The following is a 23,436-nucleotide window of genomic DNA, read 5'->3' as shown; positions in this document are numbered from 1 at the left end:
AACGTCAACAACAAGGAAAAGACGAAGCACCCCAGACCTCAAGCAGCATGATTCTGTGTGGGGTTCCGACGTCCCAGAGGAATTCAAACTTTGGACTGACAGACAGAAGGTTACTCACGCACTCTTCCCATGGGTGGGGGTAGGAAAACACGCTTTAAGGATAGAGACTCTGAACTACCGCTTTGGACTTTTTCTGAATGCTTCATGTAAAATCGACGACGAACAGGATCAGGAAATTGACGCTCTGCGCATTGCAGTAATGCAACACAGGGTAGCATTAGACATGATTCTCGCCGAGAAAGGAGGACTATGTGTCCTCTTTAACAACACATGTTGCACATACATTCCAGATAAAGTGCACTCATCGAACATGACTGAAAACACTCAGACAACTTCGGGATGCACAACAACGAGACTATGCCACAAACACAGAAGACTGGCTTACGTGGCTTATAAGCGGCTCTTGGAAGTCCCTGCTGATTAAAGGACTTGTTTTTGTTGGTGTTCTTTTACTGTTATTGTGTTTTTTCACTTCATGTGTCATACCTTGTTTGAAGAACATGGTATCAAAAATGGTAACTGCTTCAATTCATGCTTGCATCACCCTGTCACAGAATGAAGAAGATGATAATGAGATAATGGGATATAACATACTCACGAAACCCACTATTTTATGATGTCTTGGCTAAAAATGTTTACAAGTGGCCATAGACTGATACTGTGAGGAGTTTTCCTGTAATGCAACTCAGATTGGAATAAATGACACTCAGACAGGTTTTACAAATTAACGTGCACACGGGTGAGAGCTCGAAGGAGACTCACACACCCTGGAGCAGTGGTCAGCCTTTATTTATACTCAAGCATGTTTGCGTCTCAGAAACATGCAGGAAGAGATAACATACAACTGTGCAGGCTTCCTGCAGAGCTTGCACAGCGTGCAGGCTTCCTGTTGAGCTTGCACAACGTAACTTCTCTAGTAAAAAAGAGCAAACACATCTAGAAAACCTTAAATGAAATGTACTTCTAAACATAAACATAATAAAATCTTTCAACATTCCCTCCTGTTGTTTGATCTTTTCTCCTATATATATACATAACAACTCACTAACACTGTATCAGTCTATGGCCACTTGTAAAACATTTTTAGGCAGGACATCATTAATTAGTGGGTTTTGTGAATATGTTATATCCAAATGTCTATCTCATTATCATCTTCTTCATTCTGTGGTAGGGTGATGTAAGCATTAATTGAAGCAGTTACCATTTTTGACACCATGTTCTTCAAACAAGGTATGACGCATGAAGTGGAAAGACACAATAACAATAGTAGAACACCAACTAAAACAAGTCCTTTAATCAGCAGGGACTTCCAAGAGCCGCTTAACAACCACACGAGCCAGTCTTCTGTGTTTGTGACATAGTTTTGTTGTTGTGCATCCCTGAGTTGTCTAAGTGTGTTCAGAGCATCAGTCATGTTGGACGAGTGTACATTATCTGGAATGTATGTGCAGCATGTGTTGTTAAAGAGGACACATAGTCCTCCTTTCTCAGCGAGAATCATGTCTAATGCTACCCTGTGTTGCATTACTGCAATGCGCAGAGCGTCAATTTCTTGATTCTGTTTGTCGTTGATTTTACATGAAGCGTTCAGAAAAAGTCCAAAACGGTAGTCCAACGTCTCGATACGCAGGGCATGTTTCCCAACTCCGACCCATGGGAACAGGGCATGTACCACTTTCTGTCCAGTGGTCCAGAGCTTGAAATCCTGGGGGACATCTGATCCCCAGATCGGGTCGTGTGGTTGGACTGCAGAGACGTCTCGTCGTTGTCGTCGAGGCATCGTGGTGTTTCCCACAGTTATTTTAAAGGTGTGATCTGATATGAAGATGGGAGCGCAAACTCCGGTCCAGCCTGGGGGTAGTATGAAATAAGCACGTTGTCCACATAGCCAGGCCATTCCTTGCACCCAGTAAGTGCCGTTAGAGCGGTTGGCTGTGTTCACAGGGGCACCTTCTCCATTTCCAGCGGTCTGATTACAATTAGTGGTGTTTCCAAGCGGTCTGTTACCGTTATCTTGCCGGTAGCACATGGAGTGGTTCTTCCCTGGGGTTTGGTCCAAGAACACTGGGAAGTGAATGGATGTGTTCCGGTTCGTCACGTTGAAGTTGATCCAGAAAAGTTGATCACACGTTCCATTGTCTAATCCAGCGTTTTCAGTGGTGATCAACTCATATTGTGGTGGTCCCGTAAACATACTAAACAGGTTAAGCGAGTGGATGGTAGAGCTTGTCTCATTAATGATGATTTTCTTATGTTGATAGCCAATGCCCGCGAAACTGGCAGCGCACTTGGCTTGTCTTTTATTCATGTAGTCTCCATAAAAGGTGGGATGTGTCGAGGTGCTTGGCATGTGGGAGCAGACGTAACATGCAGTGTTGTTAGGCTCTCCCTTAGTTCTGTCATGTACGTAGCGATACCATGCGTTATTCATCCATGGGTGAACGTGGTCTTGTGTCATGTCACGGAGGTGTGAGTTGTCATGTGACCATCTTGTCTGCAGGTGGTGTTGTTCATGTTCTTTCTTTCGGGTGAGTGTCAATAAACTCACAAGGAGTGCAATACTAGCCACTAGGAGGACGAGCGTCTTCATGATGACCAGACACACCTGTGACCTCTGATGAGTAGACTACCGGCGAGAAGTAGAAGGCGGGGTGTACCCGATCAGCCCTCCCTTCACCAACAGATCACCAGGAGTTAGGGGTGTCGGCGTCTAAACGTCTAGGTTGTCACTCACTTTTTTGCAGTGGCTTTGATGAATCCAGGACGGTCTTTCTGCTATTTTGCAGGCAGTTGGTGTGGTGAGTAGCACTTGATAAGGACCTTCCCACCTTGGTGAGCTCCAATTTTTCCTTTGGAGTACTTTGATCAGGATCCAATCACCTGGTTTCAACCTGCAAGATGCTGAAGAGATATCACTCGGCAGTTGGTTGTTTAGTACAATCTCTTTATTTTCAAGCAATTTAGTCATCCATTCAGCTAGTGTAGTTTCTCTTATTGACTTATCTATGGGCTCACTTGTGATTGGTAGTGGAAATGGTCTACCGTGAATGATTTCAAAAGGTGTGAGTTTCTGAGAACTTTGTGTCAGTCTCATCCACATTTTTACCAGGCCTATACACTCAGGCCATGGTCTCCCTGTTTCTTCCATGCATTTTCTCAGTCTCTGTTTTATTGTGCCGTTAGTTCTTTCCACAAGTCCGGCACTTTGGGGGTGGTAAGCACAGTGGTGTTTGATACTGAATCCTAGTGCTTCAGAGACCTTACTGATTACTTCATTAACAAAATGTGTCCCATTGTCTGATCTTATCAGAGTGGGGATGCCATATGTTGGAATGAAATGGTTGCACAAACATTTTGCTACTGAGATGGCGTCTGCTTTTTTTACTGGATAAATTTCTGGCCATTTTGAGAATACGTCTATAACCACTAGAGCGTATTTTGAGCCTTGGCATTCATTTAGTTCAATAAAATCCATGTGGATTGTATGAAAAGGATGAGGTGGTGTGGGAAAGTTACCTCTTCTTGGTCTGAGGTTTCCCTGTGCATTATGTTTTTGGCAAATCATGCATGTTCTGACAAATTCCTTTGCTGAATTTTCGAAATTTTGAGTAAAGAAATGTTTAGAAAATATATCCACCATTCCTCCCGCTGACACATGAGTGAAACCGTGTGTCACTAATGCTGCTGTTTTGTGTAGGGATTTTGGTAGTATTGGTTTACCATTACAAGTCATCAAATCATTTTCTAGCTGTGCACCACATTTTAACCATTTCTTTTGTTCTGCAGTTGGTGCGGCTTTTTGTTCGTTTTTAAGCACATCAAGTGGTATTTGCATTGAGGATTCAGACATTAATGTGTCTATTGTTTGTTGTGCTGCTGCTTTTGCGGCTTGATCTGCGAAGTTATTGCCTTTAGTGACCTCTGAGTTGTCCTTCTGGTGTGCAGCACATTTACATAATGCTAACTGTTTTGGCAATGTTATCACTTCCAACAGTGCCTTTAAAAGATTTCCATGTTGCACTGGATTGCCAGTAGAAGTAATCATACCTCTATTCTGCCAAATTTTTGCAAAATGATGTACTGCTGCAAAAACATACTGGCTGTCAGTGTGTATGTTTATGTCTTGTCCTTCATGCAGTTGACACGCACGTATAACAGCTGTAAGTTCTGCACTTTGTGCAGAGTGTGAGGAAGTTAATGCTTTTGCTTCTAAAACTGTGTCTGCTGTGGTTACTGCATAACCTACACAGTTTCGCCCGAAGCTATTTTTAAACGCTGAACCGTCTACAAAGATGTTAACGAAACCAGCTTGTGGTGTGCTGTAAATGTCAGCGCGTGGTTTTGTTTCCTCATCTAGCTTCTTTATACAGCAGTGTGCGTCACCATCTTGCAGAGTGGGGAGAAGTGTGCTGGGGTTTAACTGGCCACACTTCTCAATTCTGATGTGTGACTGTGAAAGCAAAATGCCTACATAGGAAAGTTGTCTGGCATGTGTGAGATAAGACAAATTTGCTTGCAACAAGATGGAGGTTACAGCGTGTGGGACTTTGATAATTAATGTGTGTCCGAGAATGATATCAGCAGACTTCTTAACTGCCTCTGCTGCAGCTGCACAGGCCTGCACGCACGTGGGCAAACCTGATGCAACTGAGTCTAATTTGCATGAATAAAACGCAAGTGGATGTTGCTTTTCCCCGAAGGCCTACGTTAAAACAGCCTTCATGTAGCCTGCACCTCCGTCTACATGCAAGTAGAAAGGTTTGTCATAATCTGGCAATGCTAAAACTGTACGTGTTTGGAGTGCGAGTTTTAGATTGCTGAACGCTTTTTCTGCTTCTGGTGTCCATTCTAATTTATCTTTCAGTGCTAGATTTTTACCATAAATTAGATTCTGCAAAGGCTGAGCTAAGGAAGCATATTCAGGTATCCAACTTCTACAATAATTGCAAAGACCTAAAAAGCTCATCATTTGTTGCTTCGTGAGTGGTTTTGGAGCGTTTTGTACTGCTAGTTTTCTGCTGTCTAACAGTGTTTTCCCTTCCCCTGTGAGTGTGTGTCCGAGGTATGTGACCTTTGGGCTCCACAGTTGTAGTTTGTGCTGTGAGACTTTATGACCCTGCTCAGCTAAATGGTGTAACACTGTCATTGTGTTCGCTTTGCAGTCTGCTTGTGTGTTCCCTGTGATGAGTATATCATCTACATACAAGAGAAACTGCCCCGGCGCGGGGAGTGTGCACAGTGACATGGACTTTTTTAGAGCCTCTGCGTACAGAGTGGGGCTGTTCTGAAAACCCTGAGGTAACCTTGTGTATGTGTACTTTTGACCCTCAAAGGTGAACCCGAACAGATGCTGCGAGTCAGGGTGCAGTGGTACAGAAAAGAATGCATTTGACAGATCTATAACTGAAAACCACTGTTCCTTGGGGGTCACTTGATTCAGGAGTGTGTGTGGATTTGCTACCACAGGTGGGATTTGTTCTGTTACTTCATTTATTGCTCTGAGGTCATGTACTAGACGGTACTTTCCCGTATTTGCTTTTTTCACTGGGAAAATAGGTGTGTTACAGGTTAGTTTAGTTGTTTTTATTAAGATGCCTGCCTTTTCCATGTCTGCAATTACTGGTTTTATTCCTGCTTTGGCTTCTGTTGTGAGGGGATACTGTGGTTTTACTGGCCTGTAAGTTGTGGTAGTTTTTACTACAACAGGATCTGCTCCTTTAATTAGTCCTACGTCTGTTGGTCCTATAGACCACAGCTTTGCAGGTAGTTCTTCTAGTTCTGGATGTTGCTCTAAAGAGAGTGTGTATCAATCCTCACTAACTTCATGCATGTGTGCATCTGCGCAGTCAGTCATGTGGGTTGCTGGCTGTGTTGTGAGTACCCACCCTAATGTGTACCTCATACATCCTGTTATACGGCCCTGAAACCACCCTTCATGTGTTTCTTCAGTTTTCTCATATCTGTCCCTTTCAACCTGAGTGAGGATGCGGCCTAAGTCTTTCCAGTCTATATTGTCATTGCGTGCTACTGACACATGTGGTTTTGGCATCCTGTTTAGCTCTTGTACCTTTTCTGGCTGTATTACAGAACACACTGCGTTGCCGCTTTGGGTAACATAAAGGTGTTGCAGTGTGAGTTTCTGCGGTCCTAGTCTGTACACTTGTTGGTCATATATGGAGTCATGACCTGGGCTTTGTTTGAACCTTAAGGTGTTGTGGTAATCAGTAAAGTCTAGCTTTCTTGAATGAGTTGGCAAATAGCGATTTGCTATATGCTGCAAGGGTTCTAATGGAGGCAGGTCTAGTGTCCAATAATAGTGGGGTTTACCCTGTCCTTCACACACAGTAAGCTGACGGGCCTCAGGACTTTGCTCTTCATGCAACATTAGTTTAGCATACATGCCCTCTGGCCCTGGCACTACACCGATCTTTAGTTTTTCTAAAGCATCTCTCCCTAAAAGGTTGACTGGGCAGGATGGGTCATATATACATTGGTTCTTACAACTTCTGCCACTTTCTTTGTGTACTAGCAACAATCCTTCTGTTAATGATTTAACACTGGTGTGGCCTGATGCAGACTTAACTATCAGGGTGTCACTTGAGTATTTTAAATTTTGGGGCTTTTGATTTAACACGGTTTTACATGCTCCAGTGTCACATAACATGGTTATAGGTTGGCCACTGACATGGATTGTTACTGTGGGTTTGTGTTCAGAACCTAGGAGCAACTGTTCTATGTTGAAAATTTCTATTTCCTCTTCTGTTTCCTGTTCTAGTCACTTGCTCTGATCCTCACTTCTATTCCTACAGTCTCTTGCAAAGTGTCCTTCCTTTCCGCAGTTATAACAGCGATTGTCTCTATCATTTTTGTCCCTTCTATCTCCTCTGAAACCTGCTCTTCTCCTTCCTTTGTTCCTCTGCTGTCCCTGTCTCTGTCCTCTGTATCCACCAGCAAATGCCACGAATCCTGTTTCAGGATCCACAGTGAAAACACCTCCTTTCTCTTTCTTTTTTAGCACTCGGATTGCATGTTCTGCATACTGCAGAGCATCTGTTAGGTTACCGGTGTTCATTGTCACCCAGTGTTTTTCAACATGGGCTCTAACTGGGGGAAGGAGACCATTTAAGAATGCATTCTTTAATTGCTGTTGATATGGTCTCTCTGGGCCTTCTTCATAATCTAGGCCTGAATGCTGTCTAAAAACCGGGCGTAGCTGGTCGAGGAAGTCTGATGCTGTCTCGGCTTCCTTTTGTTTTACTTCTCCTATTTTTGCATAATCTGCTCTGGGGGCCAGGCGGACTCTAATCCGCTCATACAAGTGTGTTATGGCAGTTTGTAAGTCAGCAGATACAGGAGCTAGGGCCCTACCATGTTCGTCTGATCCTGTAAAATCTTCCCTCACTGTTCCCATTCTTAATCCTAACAAGTCTTGTATCACTTGGAGCATTTCATGGCCATTTAAATACCACTGTCTTCTAATTAACTCGACAGCTTCTCTCCACTGTATGAAGCCTTCATTTAAAGATGGGACATCTTTGAGTACATTCTGTCTATCTTTTTGTGACCATGGTCTAAAAACAAATATGTTTGGGTTCTCATCTCGCTCATTATTTGCATCACCGGTTAGCTGTCCAAATCTAGGATTAGGTGTGGCTATCATTGGGAATAATTCAGAGGGTCCTGGGGGGTCAACACTTCCTCCCATGTCCCTGCCTGACAGATCTTTCCCTATGTCTTCCTGTGGATTTTTATTTACAGTCATACAGTTTAATGCGTTTCGGGCTTGAGCATAGGGGTTAGGTTGGTTGATAAACGGATTTTTTGATTGCGGTTCTGGTGCTGACGGCATTGATACATAAGGGGGTGGCTGTGGGCTTTGTAACGCTGTTTCTTTTTTCTTTTGCTTTTTTTGTCTATTTTCACTACGTCTTTCTTCCTCCTCTTTCCATGCTTTAAAATATTGCAACTCTTGAATATGTTTTGTTTTCTTTTTTGGATTCTTTTCAGTATTTATTTCTACTTGGAGGGTTTCTTTTAATTTAGTCAATGCGGAGGGGCTACATTTTCCCTCCCATGTGGGACATTTAGTTTTTTTTTGGATTTCTCCATCTACATGCACTAATTTGTCCGGCGCCTGGACATTTTTTCTCTAACCACTGCTCGTCAGCAGTGAGTTTTGAAGCTTCGTTACCCATTTTAATCCTTTACAACTACACAACTGCGGCACCTTCTCTGGCACGAGAATCGAGAGAGGTAGTTGACACGGCCTTCTACTTTCAAGCTATTCTTGAAAGCGGTGTCAGCTTTACGTGATCAAACACGACCTTTTTCTCTCTTCACCAGTACTTGGGTGGCCAACAGTAAACAAATTAGTGGAATAGTTCAGCCTCCTTATTGTGCTGTAAAATCAACTTATTCCATCAACACAAAAATAAAACAATAAATACCTTTATGCGCGCACTAACTTTACCCACTACAGGGGAGCTACCAGTCCCAGACGAGCTCTATTTTATTTTAAAATGCTACCAGCCTTCTTCAGGCGAGCTTTACATGCTACCAGCCCCTCTGGGCGAGCTTACACGGTTTTACGCAACGTGTCTCAGAGTGTCAATATTCACCTGCTTGTTGAGTTATTGCCGGGTTGTCAGGTCCTCCTCATCGACCCCCACCGTCGTGGACCACTTCTAAAAACGCTGGCCAGAACCCGAATTCACGTCTCTGGTCTTTATCCTGTACCTAGACAGGAGCTGTCGACAGACTTCAGCGCGGGCTTCTCACGACGTCAGGACTCGATGAGGTTTTCCCGTGGGATCACACAAAAGTGTTATGTTAATCCGGCTCGGAGGACCAAGAAATGTGAGGAGTTTTCCTGTAATGCACCTCAGATTGGAATAAATGACACTCAGACAGGTTTTACAAATTAACGTGCACACGGCACACAGCAGACTCACACACCCTGGAGCAGTGGTCAGCCTTTATTTATACTCAAGCATGTTTGCGTCTCAGAAACATGCAGGAAGAGATAACATACAACTGTGCAGGCTTCCTGCAGAGCTTGCACAGCGTGCAGGCTTCCTGTTGAGCTTGCACAACGTAACTTCTCTAGTAAAAAAAGAGCAAACACATCTAGAAAACCTTAAATGAAATGTACTTCTAAACATAAACATAATAAAATCTTTCAACAGATACAATAAGCTATGAACTGTACATATACATATGTACAACAGGAGGGAATGTTAAGAGATTTTTTAGGATTTTAGGATTTTTATTATGTTACGCTTAAAAGTACATTTCATTATCTAGATGTGTTTGCTCTTTCAGTGTTCAGCTTAAATGGGGAAGTTACACTCTGTGCAGACTCCACAGGAAGCCTGCACACAGCACAGTTCTATTTTATCTCTTCCTGTACGTGCTCTATGAATAAAGGCTGCTTTTATTGCAGGGCGCGAGTCTCCCTGAGTCTCACCCGTGTACACGTTAAACCTGTCTGAGCGTTTTTATTCTGACCTGAGTTGCAATACAGGAAAACTCCTGACAGAAAGTATTAGCCAAAGGACTGAATTTTGCCATTGTTCCACAACAGTTGCCCATAGTGGACCTCATCACAGCCACAGAAACTGCCATACGGATTAACAGATTATCACAGACGGAAGCAGAGCAGATCAGGATGAAAGTCTCAGCCACCCTCTCCAGTGCCAAAGTCCCTCCGTCTAACCTCACATTAAAAGAAAAGAAGGCCGTCGCTTCCCTGAGCAAAGACCACAACATCACTATATTACCAGCGGATAAGGGAAGGTGCACCGTGGTCCTAAACACAACGGATTACCACACAAAGATCACTACTCTCCTCAGCAGAGATGGGCAGTAACGCGTTACTGTAATCCGATTACTTTTTTCAAGTAACGAGTAATGTAAGGGATTACCATTGCAAAAACGGTAATTAGATCACAGTTACTTTCCCGTAGGAACGCTGCGTTACTGCGTTACTAAAACTGAGTTTTTTGCGAGAATGTCTCATGACAGTGACATAAGCGAGTGCGACGTTCGTGACAACAGCTGTCTGCAGATCAACAATGGATAATATATCAAGTACGGGAGAGAGTATGAGCGTGCAGCGTTTAAAGCGTGGAAGTACTGACCTTACTTTGAGTTTGATTCCATAAAAAGTGACAAAAACATTAGCGTCCGTTGTGCGTGGGAAGAAAACTTCTTTTTACAGCGAAAAAAAACCCTTAACTTCCAAGCAAGCGCCGAGTGCGCTACGACTGTAATGGGAAATTCACAGAGAAACTCGCGGAGTCTTCAACTGACCGCTGCGGCACACCTGCACCAGGGTAAACCTCCGCCTACCCCCGTCCTGCTTTACAGGTGAAAATAGAGCAACTAGCCTTTGACTTTATTTATTTTCTGCTGTGTTTTACTTGCATCTATTTGAAAGAGTGAGTGTAAACACAAAAAAATATTTTATTTTATGTGCTGGAATGTGCAGAAAATAGGTTTAAATGTTAAACAAATTTCTTCCAGTCAGAGAATGTTGCATATAATTTAATTTTTGCTTGATGCATAAAGTTAAAAGATTAAAACTAATAAAACAAGTTTTAAAAAGAGACATTTCCATTTGATTACATTTTGTATGATGGATTATGCAGAAAAAGTAGAATTGGGGTGAAAGATCTATCGCTTTATCACCTATTCAGGTTGTAAATTGTGTTTTTAAAAAGTAACTAAGTAACTAAGTAATTAATTACTTTTGAAAATAAGTAATCAGTAAAGTAACGGGATTACTTTTTGGGGGAAGTAATCAGTAATTAGTTACTGATTACTTTTTTCAAGTAACTTGCCCAACACTGCTCCTCAGTGACAACAATACCTATGAAGCCTTAAAGCGAGACCCCACAAGCAGCTACAAAAAGAAAGTTGTAGCTTGCCTTCAAGACCTTGAAAGGGACAAAATCATTGACCGCCTCACATATCACCGCCTTTACCCTGGGAATGCCATACCCTGCATTTACGGACTTCCTAAGATCCACAAGGAAGGTGTCCCACACAGACCCATTGTCAGTAGCATAAACTCAGCCACTTACAACATCTCGAAACACCTTGCTACCGTCCTAGCACCTCTTGTGGGGAACACCCCACATCACATCAAGAACTCCACCGACTTTACCGACAAGGTCCAGAAACTTACCCTGGATCCAGATGAAACCATGGTGTCCTTTGATGTAGTCTCTCTCTTCACTTGCATTCCCACCACGGAGGCGGAGACTGTCAGAAAACGACTACAAGAAAACAGCTCCTTGGAAGACAGGACCAACTTCACACCCGATCAGTTCTGCACACTGTTAGACCTCTGCCTCACCACTACATATTTCAAATAAACAAGGGTTTCTACAGACAAAAACATGGCTGTGCCATGGGCTCCCCCGTGTCACCTATTGTAGCCAACCTTTACATGGAGGAAGTGGAAAGAAAGGGTCTTGGCTCTTTTAAAGGGAGAGTACCCAGCCACTGGTACAGATATGTAGATGACACCTGGGTCAAAATCAAAAGACAAGAAGTGGAATCCTTCACTGCGCACATTAACGCCGTGGATAAAAACATCAAGTTCACCAGGGAAGACACAAAGGACAACTGTTTGCCTTTCCTGGACTGCGCCGTGCACATTGAAGAGAATGGCAACCTCAACATTGAAGTTTACTGGAAGCCCACACACAGGGACCAGTACCTCCTCTTTGACTCCCATCACCCTCTGGAACACAAACTTGGGGTAATCAGGACCCTACACCACCGGGCAGAACATGTTCCCTCTAACGGTGCGCACACACCGAACGCGAAAGAGGCGGCCAGAGCGTCAGGTTCACATGTAAAGTCAATGGAAAGAGCACGATGACACGCGATTGCGCGTCCGGCGAAAATGCGGAGGCAGATTTGCGTCGGGAAAACGCCAAAACCCGTGAAACGCGCGTCAGTGTACCGCGTGGGGCGCGTGTGACTCGCGAAAGAAAACCACGCGCGTCAGGTTGTGTGTTGCATTTTGTGCACACGCTGAGTTGGAAAATATGAACTCCGGTGTCAAATCACGCCCCGACAACCAATCAGGAGCCTGGTGACGTGGCTGTAACTAGGTCAAAGGGGCAGATCCAGTCACTCCGTATGGAGGAAAAGCTCATCTGTGCCGTGGCTAATCATCCAGAGCTAAATGATGCTAGTTGCTACTTCTACCGAGACAGGAATAAAACGGACCTAGCTTGGAGGCACATTAGTGAGGAGATTGGGCAACCTGGTAAGTTCATTCATTCTGCTTTTTAATTTCCAGACTGACCCGATGAAACCGTGCAAAAGCTAGCAAGCCCGCCTACTGTCCCGATATTTTCCCACTGATGTACAAATACCTTTCCGCTAACAAGATAATGTGTTTATTCAGAGGACATCTGCAGCACAACACATCTGGCACAACTTCCTCCCACATTTCCGGTTCACGCGCGTGGAAAGATGCAATTTTGAGGCGCGGTGGATTTTCCCTGGACACGCGTTGAGGTGCAAATGTGCACGCGTGACATTAGGGGCGTTTGGGGCGTTTTCGCTCGCCTCTTTCGCGTCCGGTGTGAACGCACCGTAAGCCTGAAGGGAAAAAGAAGGAACACACACATGTAAAGGAAGCACTTAAAACATGTGGTTATCCTAATTGGGCATTTATAAAGTCTGCAAAGATGCACAGAAAAGAAGATCAGACACCAGCGAGGGAGGATAAGAAAGACAGACGCAACAACATTGTCATCCCCTATGTAGCTGGTGTATCAGAGAAACTCAGGAGCGTTTTCTCCAAGCACGACATCCCAGTGTACTTCAGACCCAGCAACACACTCAGACAGAAACTGGTTCACCCGAAAGACAAAACTCCTAAACACAAACTTAACAATGTGGTGTATGCTGTACAGTGCAGCGAGGAATGCCCAGACCTCTACATTGGAGAGACCAAACAGCCACTTCACAAGCGCATGGCACAACATAGAAGAGCCACCTCCACGGGACAAGACTCAGCAGTCCATCTGCATCTAAAGGACAAAGGTCACTCTTTCGAGGATGCCAACATTCACATTTTGGACAGAGAGGACAGATGGTTTGAAAGAGGAGTGAAAGAAGCCATTTACGTCCACTGTGAGCGACCATCTTTGAACAGAGGCGGTGGTTTACGACACCAACTGTCTGCCATCTATAATCCAGTTTTGAGATCCCTTCCCAGACGCCTTAACGCCCACTCACATCCTGGGCCATCTGACCTCAGGAAATCACATGATAGGGTGGGGCCAGGTTTCACAATGAGCTCACCCGAAACTCTGGCTGATTAGGACCCACACCCGCTTTCACACCTTGGCTCATGTGATTAGGTAGAGGATCATCAGGGGGTCCTTTGTCCCCCTTTGGGGGGGAAACTCCCATTAGGTTTAAATCTGGGACTCTCCACCACTGACCCTTAGAACTGAAGAAGCTTCTCGGATGAGAGGTGAAACGTCTTCAAGCAACTCAAAGAAGTCCAGACGCTTTACTTTCCAAGCTCCTTAGTCTAGATCACATTAGTCTTTATACAGTCTCCGCCACCACATTTGATCAATCCCTCTGGGCTCCTTTGATCGGCTTCATCACCTAGTAGGGGTGGGGGGGGTCATGGTTTGGTCCTGCCTTCGCTATTGTGGTTGATATGGGGGTAGGGACGGGCTTAGGGTGTGTGGGGATTCCCTAGGGACGTTTTCCCTGGAAGGCCTAACCCGGGGTTTGTTGCCATGACCTGGTTAGGGGCTCTGGTGGCTCTTAGATGGTGTTTTCCTTGTGGCTGCGTACAGCGGAGATGGGGGAGGGTCTGTGCTGGCGGACGTTGGTTACTGGCCTGGTAGCCTGGCTGCCCCTGGGTGGGTCCGGGATGGGCGTGGGGGCTTGGAGGTCTGGGGGTGCTCCACCCCCGGGCTGGGGCTCTGGGTGGGTCTTGGGGGCTTGGGTCCTGGTTATTGTGTCGCCAGGGTTGTGGGTGGGCAGGTGGGTGCATGGGGGCTCAGCCCTGGTGCGGGGGACCTCTAGTGCATTGGCCCAACTGGAGGGCTCTCTAACTGGTGGGGAGGCTGTTACATCTTTGCAGGAGGTCTCCTCTCTCCAGGAGCTCACTCTGCAGGTGGGGAGAGATATAGGAGAGGTGGAGAATGAACTCAACCTGGGTGTCCATTGTCTTGTGTAGTCTGGGAGAAGATTGGATGATGGGGTGGGTGCAGTTTTCTCTGCGGTGGAGTCGGGTGGGCTGCCCCGGACTCTGTGAGCTGGGCGGTGCTGCTGCTGTGGGCCCCGGTCCGGATGGGCCTGGGGCCCCCCTTACCCCGGTGGGTTCCAGGGTGTAGGGGGTGCCTACTGGGGTCAGTGGGGGAGCTGGCCCCCTCCTCATCCTCAGCTGCCTCCCTCTTCCCACTCCACCACACCCACCCACACATGCAGGGCTTGGGGTGCAGGTGTGTCACCAGGGTGCAGGGGAGGCACTCCCCCTCTGTCCCCTTCTGGCCACCTGTGCCTCAATTTTATTCCGTGACCTAGACATCCACATTACTCATACTCTCATAACACATACATATAGGGCCTTGGGGGTGGGCACGTTATACAGCATCCAGAGGATGGTCTGTGTATTCAAACCCACCTCTGGCGCTGGTGCCCTATCCTCAATTTTAAATGCATATATGACACTGAGGGTTTTCGGGAGGAGCTGTGCTGCTCTCTGGCAGGAAGCACCATGCCCTCCTGTGTTTTAAATGCACTTTAGTACAACATGCAGCAGCACTACATATGAGCAGGTGGAGGGAGTTTTGGGGTCTTCACTCACCCCCATTCTCTGTTAACCGTCAGGGCTGGGGGGCTGGAAGGTGATGTTGGCCGTCAGATTGGGGTCTTGGATGCGGGGCCTCCCTGCTACTGCAGATAAGGTGGCGGTCTGCTTGCGTCCACCCCAGGTAAAAGGGTTACATCTCCTGGGTCTAGGTAAGGTTTGCCCCTCTGGGGGCGAGGGTACCTGAACCTGGGATATAGAGTATGTTTGGGGAGTGTGATTGTGTGTACAGTGTCTATTTGTGTCTGTCTCCATGTTGGGTGAGTGCCGAATATTTGCTTATGTGTATATGGGGGTGGGAATGCACGTTTGTGTCTGTGTGTGCCTGTTCGTCTGTGTATCAGGTCGGGTCTTAGACTCCACCTCTCTGGGAACATCTCAGGCTCTCCAAGGTATGGAGGCCTATCTCCCCTCACCACACTCCCTGCCGGTGGCTGATGCCCTCAGACGGTGGTGGCTCTTGGTGTCTGGGACTGGGAGCTCATGTATGTACCGGCTCACTCCTGGTCGCTGCTTGGCGGGGCCTGGCGCCTGTGGCCTGGCTGGCCCCCTTCTCGGGGGTGGGGCACCCTCAGGCCTCTGGGCCTGGGGCTCGGTCCTCTCTGGCACAGCTGGCTGCCGGCAGAGCCCGTGGGCACGTCACTGCAACCCCCTCTGACCTCTGCTCCATGGCTGCTGGGTGACCCCTCGTCTGGGGCTCTCCTCAGCTCTTCCCAGGAGGGTGGCACGGTTGCCCCTTTGGTGGTCCTCCTTGGGTCCTCGTATTCTGAGGCCTCTGGATGTCTGGGGCCTGGATCTCCTCCATACCTGCTTCATGCCCTGGGGGACGGGGGTATGGCTCCCCACACTAGCAGACACCTAGCAGATCGTTACATGGAGAAACCTTTTGAATACAAGCGTGCTGATCCACACAGGTGTGCACACAGATGTTCACAGACACAAACTACACCTTTCTTGGCTGCTACCTCAAAGCACATTGTGTGCTGTCGATCTTGCGTGCTGCACAATAACATTTTATATTTAGTATCTACTGTTATCTACTGTTAGCTAGTTTATTGTGATGGTGTTGTATTTATTATGTTGCTCTTTTTTGTTTTTTTCTCTTCTGTTTTTTTTTCTTTTCTCGACAGGTGATTCAGGTGTTTTTTTAAATTTTTTTTAAATTTCTGTTTGTTTGTTTGTTTTTCTTTTTTTCTCTCTCCCCTCTATTTTGTCTTTCTCTCCCTCTCTTTCTTTAATTTTTTCTGTCTCCCTGTCCTATCCCCCAGTCATGTGTGTATGTCTTCGTCTGTCACGTGTGTGTCTGTGTGTGCATGTCTGTGCGTCTATGTGCGTGCGTGTGTGTCTGTGTGTGTGCGTGCGTGTCTGCGTATGCGTGTGTCTGTGTGCGTATGTGCACGTGTGCACGTGCTTCTGTGTACATCTGTGCGTGTCTGTGTGCGTGCGTGTGTCTGCGTATGCGTGCGTGTCTGCGTGTGTGTGTGTCTGTCTGCGTGTGCGTGTGCGTGTGCGTGTGTCTGTCTGCGTATCAGAATCAGAAGACTTTATTTATCCCCGAGGGGCAATTAACAAACAACCGAGCAGCATACGTTGAAGATAAGGACAATGAGAACAGGCAATAGGAGTGAAATAATAAATACACAGAATATACAGTATATAGATTTTTAAAATTACACAGTTTTAAAATTAAAGTGACTGAAGGTGAATAAATAACTGCAAGTGACTAAAAGTGAATAAAGTGTCAGTACAGGGTGGGCCATTTATATGGATACACCTTAATAAAATGGGAATGGTTGGTGATATTAAAGTTCTGTTTGTGGCACATTAGTATATGTGAGGGGGCAAACTCCTCAAGATGGGTGGTGACCATGGTGGCCATTTAGAAGTCGGCCATCTTGGATACAACTTTTGTTTTTTCAATAGGAAGAGGGCCATGTGACACATCAAACTTATTGGTAATGTCATGATTTGCCAAAATGTGGACGCAAGAAAACTGTCACTAACGAAGAAACATCAGTGGCTGTCCTAGCTTCATTCAGCAAGAGCCCACAGCGTAGCACTTGCCGCATGTCACTGGAGAGTGGCATTAGTCGAACATCCCTACGGCGGATATTAGCTACTCACAAATGGCACCCTTACAAACTCCAGCTACTGCAGCATCTCAACAAGGATGACCCAGATCGGCGCACAGAATTTGCAGAATGGGTAAAACAAAAATTGGAACAGGACCCTCAGTTCACGCAGAAGATTTTGTTCAGTGATGAGGCAAACTTTTATGTGAATGGTGAAGTTAACAAACAAAACCACCGCTATTGGTCTGACACTAACCCACATTGGATGGATCCCTCCAAGACTGTTGGAACAACAAAAGTGATGGTTTGGTGTGGTATATGGGGTACAACGATAGTGGGTCCATTCTTCCTCAATGGAAACCTCAAGGCCACTGGATATTTGAAATTGCTACATCATGATGCGTTTCCCTCTTTATGCACTGAAGCTGGCACGTTCCCTGAGTTTTTCCAGCAAGATGGTGCACCACCACATTATGGGTGCCAGGTCCGAGCATTCCTAGATGAACAGTTTCCTGGAAAGTGGATTGGTCGTCGTGGGCCAGTTGAATGGCCCCCAAGGTCTCCCGATCTGACCCCCTTAGACTTTTATCTTTGGGGTCATCTGAAGGCAATTGTCTATGGTGTGAAGATACGAGATGTGCAGCACCTGAAACTACGGATACTGGATGCCTGTGCTGGCATTTCTCCTGCGGTGTTGCTGTCAGTGTGTGAAGAGTGGGAGAAGAGGGTTGCACTGACAATCCAACACAATGGGCAGCACATTGAACACATTTTATAAGTGGTCAGAAACTTGTAAATAACTCATGAAAGAATAAAGTTACGTTGAAACCAAGCACACCATTGTTTTTCTTGTGACATTACCAATAAGTTTGATGTGTCACATGGCCCTCTTCCTATTGAAAAAGCAAAAGTTGTATCCAAGATGGCCGACTTCTAAATGGCCACCATGGTCACCACCCATCTTGAGGAGTTTGCCCCCTCACATATACTAATGTGCCACAAACAGGACTTTAATATCACCAACCATTCCCATTTTATTACGGTGTATCCATATAAATGGCCCACCCTGTAGTATAAGAAGAGTGTAGTTTATGTTTATGGGTGTGGGAAATGTTCTTATCAGCTGGAGTTAAAAAGCAGAGTGGCTTTGGGGACAAAGATGGCTCTCCTCCTCTCAGTCCTGCAGGAAATGCAGCGGAGGCGCCGCCCAGAGGGGAGCCATTGAAATGCGGGGTGAAGAATGTGAGAGGGGTCACTGATGATTTTGGCTGCTTGTCTAAAAACCTGTGCCAGAGTTCTGACAGACAGGCCAATGATTTTAGAGCACACTGATGCAGTGTGCTGCAGTCTGTTCTTGTTCTGAAGGCTGAGGGAGTGGAACCAGCAGGTGATGGAGAAGGTCATGATGTTTTCCAGGAAGGCATAGTAAAAAGTCATCATGATGGGTGTGCTGACTCCAAAGGAGTTGAGTTTCCTAAGGAGGTATAGCCGTTGGTGGCACCTCCTGAGAATCTCCTCTGTGTTGGCAGAGAATTTCAGGAGGTTGTCAAAGATGGTTCCCAGGTATTTGTACTCCTCAACTACCTCCACTGGCTTCCAGTGGATGGTGGTGGTGACCTGGATGGTTCTGGGGGTGGTGACTGCAGTATTCACAGAGGCCATGGTTTTGAGGCCCTGCCAGGCTGAGTGGAGGTCCCCTGTGGTGAATTTCTTTTCAGCTGTGTTTTTATACTCCAGTTTAGCAGTTTTTATGGCCCTCTTCACCTCCCTGTTGACCTCCTTTTTGTCCAGTGCAGAGCCGGTGAAGAAAATCCTTTTTTTTATTAAGGATTTCCTTGAGTTCCTTGGTGATCCAGGGTTTGTTGTTGGGGTAGATGGAGACTGTTTTTGAGGGGATAATGTTGTCAACACAGAAGGAGATGTATGATGTCACTGTCGTTGATGTCATCAGAGGGAGAAAGAACGCTGTCCCAGTCAGTGGCTTCAAAACATCCTTGTAGGGTGAGGATACTTTCCTCTGTCCACTGCCTGATGTTTTTGGTGACCTTTCTAATCCTCTTGATAACTGAGGTGTAAGCAGGGGCCAGCAGGATGGTGTGGTGGTCTGCTGAGCCAAGAGGGGGGAGGGGTAGGACTTTAAATGCATCTGGTACAGAGCCATAGCATTTATCCAGAGTCTTCCCCTGACGTGTGCTGCATGAAACATACTGTTGGTATCCTTTAAGTGACTTGTCAGGGGAACAGTGGTTGAAATCACCCAGGATGAACTTGGGAGAGTCCGGTGATAATTGTTCCACTTTGTACAGAGTGTTGGTGATGTACTCTTTGGCTTTAGCTGCATCAGCTCTGGGGTGGATGTAAACCAGGATGATGAAAAGCTGTGGGAATTCTCTGGGGAGGTAGTAGGGGCGCAGGGAAACAGCCAGAAGCTCGATGTCTGTAGTGCACAGCTTCTACCTCACAGTGACTGTAGAGCACCAGCTGTTGTTTACATACAGACACACGCCGCCGCCATGTTGCTTCCCGGTGCGTTCGCGGTCTCTGTCCAGACAAAGAGGTGGTGAAAAGCCATCAATGTGCAGCGTGCTGTCGTCGTCGCTGTTGTTTAACCACGATTACGTGAATGCCAGAACGGAGGCAGTTCTGTACTCATGCAGGTGGTTGATGCAGGCTTGCAGCTCGTCCAGCTTGGAGCGGAGAGACTGCACATTAGCAAGGATAATAGACGGGAGCGCTCGTTGTTTGTGTGTCTCCCTCTTTAGTCTTTAATCCCCTCCTGGTTACCTTGTTATTGTGACTTTTTCTATTTCCGTGTCCACGGAGTATTTCCTTGGGAAAGTAGTCCGAGGAAGTGGAGCAGAAAAGCCGGAGGCCGGGCTGCAGCTGCGGCTGCAGCTGGATGAGGGAGTCCCTGGTGTAGGTGAGCCTTGGGGTCATGTTGAGTGTCGGAAACAAGTCCGAAAAACCACAAAAATGAGGAAAAGGAAAAGAATACAAATATACCGAGTAGATGGCGAAATACAACAACGAACAGAGCATTAAAGTGAGAAAAAGAACGCAATACTGCTCAACTGATTGGCCGGTCGACCGCACGAGCAGCGACCCGGAACCGATGCGTGTGTGTCTGTGTGTCTGTGTGTGTCACCTCTGTTCGCGCTCTCTCTGGATCTCCTGGTTGATGTTATTGATGCGGCCCTGAAGTTTCTTGCGTCTCTGCTCAGGAGGAAGATGGCTGCAGTCGGCCGGATTCGAGCCCTGCAGCATCAACACACTCATTAAACATCAGTAAGTCGAGAGCTCGAACACACCTGGACGTCTCTGACAGGTGAGATACTGACCAGTTTGAGTGACAACTGTCCGGTCACAGAGGAGAGCAGGAAGAAAGACAACAGACGTCATCATGAATGTGCCAGGCAACTGTGTGTCCGTGCAGAACAGCTTGCACTGCAGTAGTTAGTGTAGTATACAGTGCCTAACACAATTATTAGTCATAAAAACTCAAACATTTTAGAAATTTGTGATCAATGTGTTTAAAACTAAAAATGTTATTTTTATTAGAGAATAAGATATAAGGTAGTATTTCATGTAGTACAGTATTCAGTATATCTTGTACCCCTCTCTTGAGGCTGCGCAGACACTGCTTCCTGGTTCTGTAGCCAGAGGTCATGAGGTCATTCAGCCGCTGTGTGATTGGTTCTCGGGTGGCTGTGGGTGGGGACTGGGGACTGTTGGCCATGCCCCGGGTGAAGGAGAGGTTGGGGGTGGGGGTGGAGGCTGGCGGGGGAGGACAGGAGGGTCAGCAGCTGAAAGGAGAGAAAAGGACCTGAGTACAGCCAGGTGATTCCTCCAGGTGTGTCTCATCTGCACCGTGTGTGTGTGTGTGTGTGTGTTCCCCTCTAGCTATCTTTGTGAGGACCGAAATCTGCATTCTACTATACTTGTGAGAACCAGCAGTCACTTGTGAGGACACACACACCGGTCCTCACAAGTTTGAAGGCCTTTTTGAGGCTTAAAATATGGTTTTACTGTCAGGGTTACAATTAGGTTATCGTTAGGTTTAGGGTAAGGGTTAGGGTTAGGCATTCATTTTTGATGGTTAGGATTAGGATCAGGGGCTAGGGAAAGCATTATGTCAATGATCAAGGTTATTATCATTAATGAAAACTAACGAAATAACGAAAACTAGAAGTGAAAAAACATTTTCGTTAACGGAAATAAAAATAAAGACGAAAAAAGGAAAACTAACTAAAACTGTAATGAGTGTTCACAAAACTAACTAAAATTAACTGAATTTATAGCAAAAATGTGTTTAGTTTTCGTTGATGTGTGCGTGTCATACAATAGTCAAGGGTGAAAATGAAGTTTAGTTTCCACATTTTTTTCTTGCTGTGTCTCATTATGCCAGCAGGTGGCAGTACATTAGTCGAGTCGTCTGTGTCGCTGCTCCGTCCACGCGCAGAATCATGTCAGGAAAAGTCGGGAGAAAGCGCCAGAGTCCAATTTGGGATTTCTTTGAATATGACTGTGTTTTGGATAAAGCAAGTGTCTTGTAGTGGAACGAGACAAATTATGAGGGACATTTCTAAAGGGAAAAAAATCCCACAAACCTTAAAGTGCACTTGAAAAGCTCACACAAGAAGGCTAACCTAGCTTACCTTGAGAAGGTAAGGGAGCACACTCAACCCTCATCCCCAGAAACAGAAGCTAACACCAGGCAAGGCAGCGTGATGCATCCCGAGACAACAGGACTGGGATATCTACATAACTGTGTGAGTCAATTGCCTTAACACCCAGTGCTGCAAGAGTTAATAGTCTCATTGGGGCCAAGATATATATTTTATAGTTGCCTGGTATCAATGGTTGTTCGTCTGCCTTTATTTATTTATTTAAAGAACCCATAGGTGGGAACGTGAGTTGTCTGTCGCTGCGTGTTAGCCCTGCGACAGACAGGCGACCTGTCCAGGGTGCAGGGTATGGTAGCTGGAATAGCAACATACGCAAGGATAAGCAGAAGAGAATGACTGATATGATGAAACTGGGATTTTGTTACACTTAATTATTGCAAACACAACTAAAACTATAACTGAAACTAATCAAAACTATAACTGAAACTAAGGATTTTCAAAAAATAAAAACTAAACTAAACTAGCAAACAATTGGTAAAAATTAATTAAAACTGATATAAAATTGAAAATCTGAAGTCAAAACTAAATAAAAATAAAAACTAATGAAAATTGCAAAACTATTAAGACCCTGTCAATGATAGTCCTCACTAAGATAGCTGAACGGGGTTGTGTGTGTGTGTGTGTGTGTGTGTGTGTGTGTGTGTGTGTGTGTGTGTGTGTGTGTGTGTGTGTGTGTACCTTGGTTTTTCGGATGAAGGGCCACAGCTTCCTGCTTTGTCTCCGCTCCTCTGTCCGGTTGTCGAGGTAACTGGATTCAGAGATGCTCCGCCTCATGGTGGCGCTGTAGTCTTCAAATTCGACATCACCCGGGGGGTCGAACCCTGATTTATACACCTCCACCACCTGACGGGTGTCCTGAAAGGACATTCACCACATAACATCAGCTAACTTTTAAACAGCTAACTTTTACATCCCACATTGACGTGTTTATGAAGACACATTTTGGAGCTCCTTCATTAGAAACATATCTCCAGACGCACACCCTCCCGCACCTCAGTTAGAAGGTTAAAGGTCAAAGTTCATGACAGCACACAAAGAAACAGACTGAACCATTGTTTTGATGCATGCTCAATCGTCCAGGTAAGGAATTCCCAAAAGGCTGACCCTGTTCATCTGGACGTTTCAGTGGGAGAAACGTTTCATCATCATCAGGTGACTTCTTCAGTCTCACCTGACTGCAGGTTTCAACTTTATAAACAGGACATTTGCATAATGACTGAAAGTAGTAGCACTGAATGAACAATGGGCTTTGAGGTCAGTTTCATCATCATTCATCTGCAAATTCTCATGGCCATCGAACACTAACCACTGATCAAAGACATTGATTAATGTCCATGAGTCCCATTCACAGAGAGTTGGGGAATGGCTGCAATCACAGCATTGTAAGATGGTGACAGATGTACCCTTAGACCCCCTCCTCAGCAACAGGACCACTCTCAGCATTAACCAAGTGTATTTGAACTGTGTCTTCATTCCACCTACTTAACATCCAAGGGTCAGTACTACAGGCAGAAACATGGGTGTGCCATGGGCTCCCCAGTTTCACCCATCGTGGCCAGTTTGTACATGGAAGAAGTGGAAAAGAGGGCTTTGCTATCCTACCCTGGAACACCACCAAGTCATTGGTTCAGGTATGTGGATGACACAAGGGTGAAAATCAAATCTCAGGACATACCACATTTCACAGATCACATTAACTCGGTGGACCAACACATCAAATTCACCAGGGAGGATATGAAAAGTGGCAGGTTAGCCTTCT

General features: G+C 45.8%; 1 protein-coding gene across 1 annotated transcript in view; it reads right to left on the bottom strand.

Moving 5' to 3' along the window:
* The window catches only part of LOC100709101 (formin-binding protein 1), a 72,665-nt gene that overhangs the window by 30,975 nt on the left and 18,254 nt on the right, over positions 1 to 23,436 (bottom strand). The window contains 6 exon segments of the mRNA XM_013264280.3: positions 20,138 to 20,247; positions 20,331 to 20,345; positions 20,606 to 20,727; positions 20,730 to 20,771; positions 20,774 to 20,795; positions 22,356 to 22,532. Of these exon segments, the coding sequence (XP_013119734.2) occupies positions 20,138 to 20,247; positions 20,331 to 20,345; positions 20,606 to 20,727; positions 20,730 to 20,771; positions 20,774 to 20,795; positions 22,356 to 22,532 (488 nt within the window).

This window comes from Oreochromis niloticus, linkage group LG12 (assembly GCF_001858045.2).
Source record: "Oreochromis niloticus isolate F11D_XX linkage group LG12, O_niloticus_UMD_NMBU, whole genome shotgun sequence".
Taxonomy (NCBI): Eukaryota; Metazoa; Chordata; class Actinopteri; order Cichliformes; family Cichlidae; genus Oreochromis; species Oreochromis niloticus.
The sequence above is the reverse complement of the archived record's forward strand: the minus strand, read 5'-3'. Positions and strand labels throughout refer to the sequence as shown.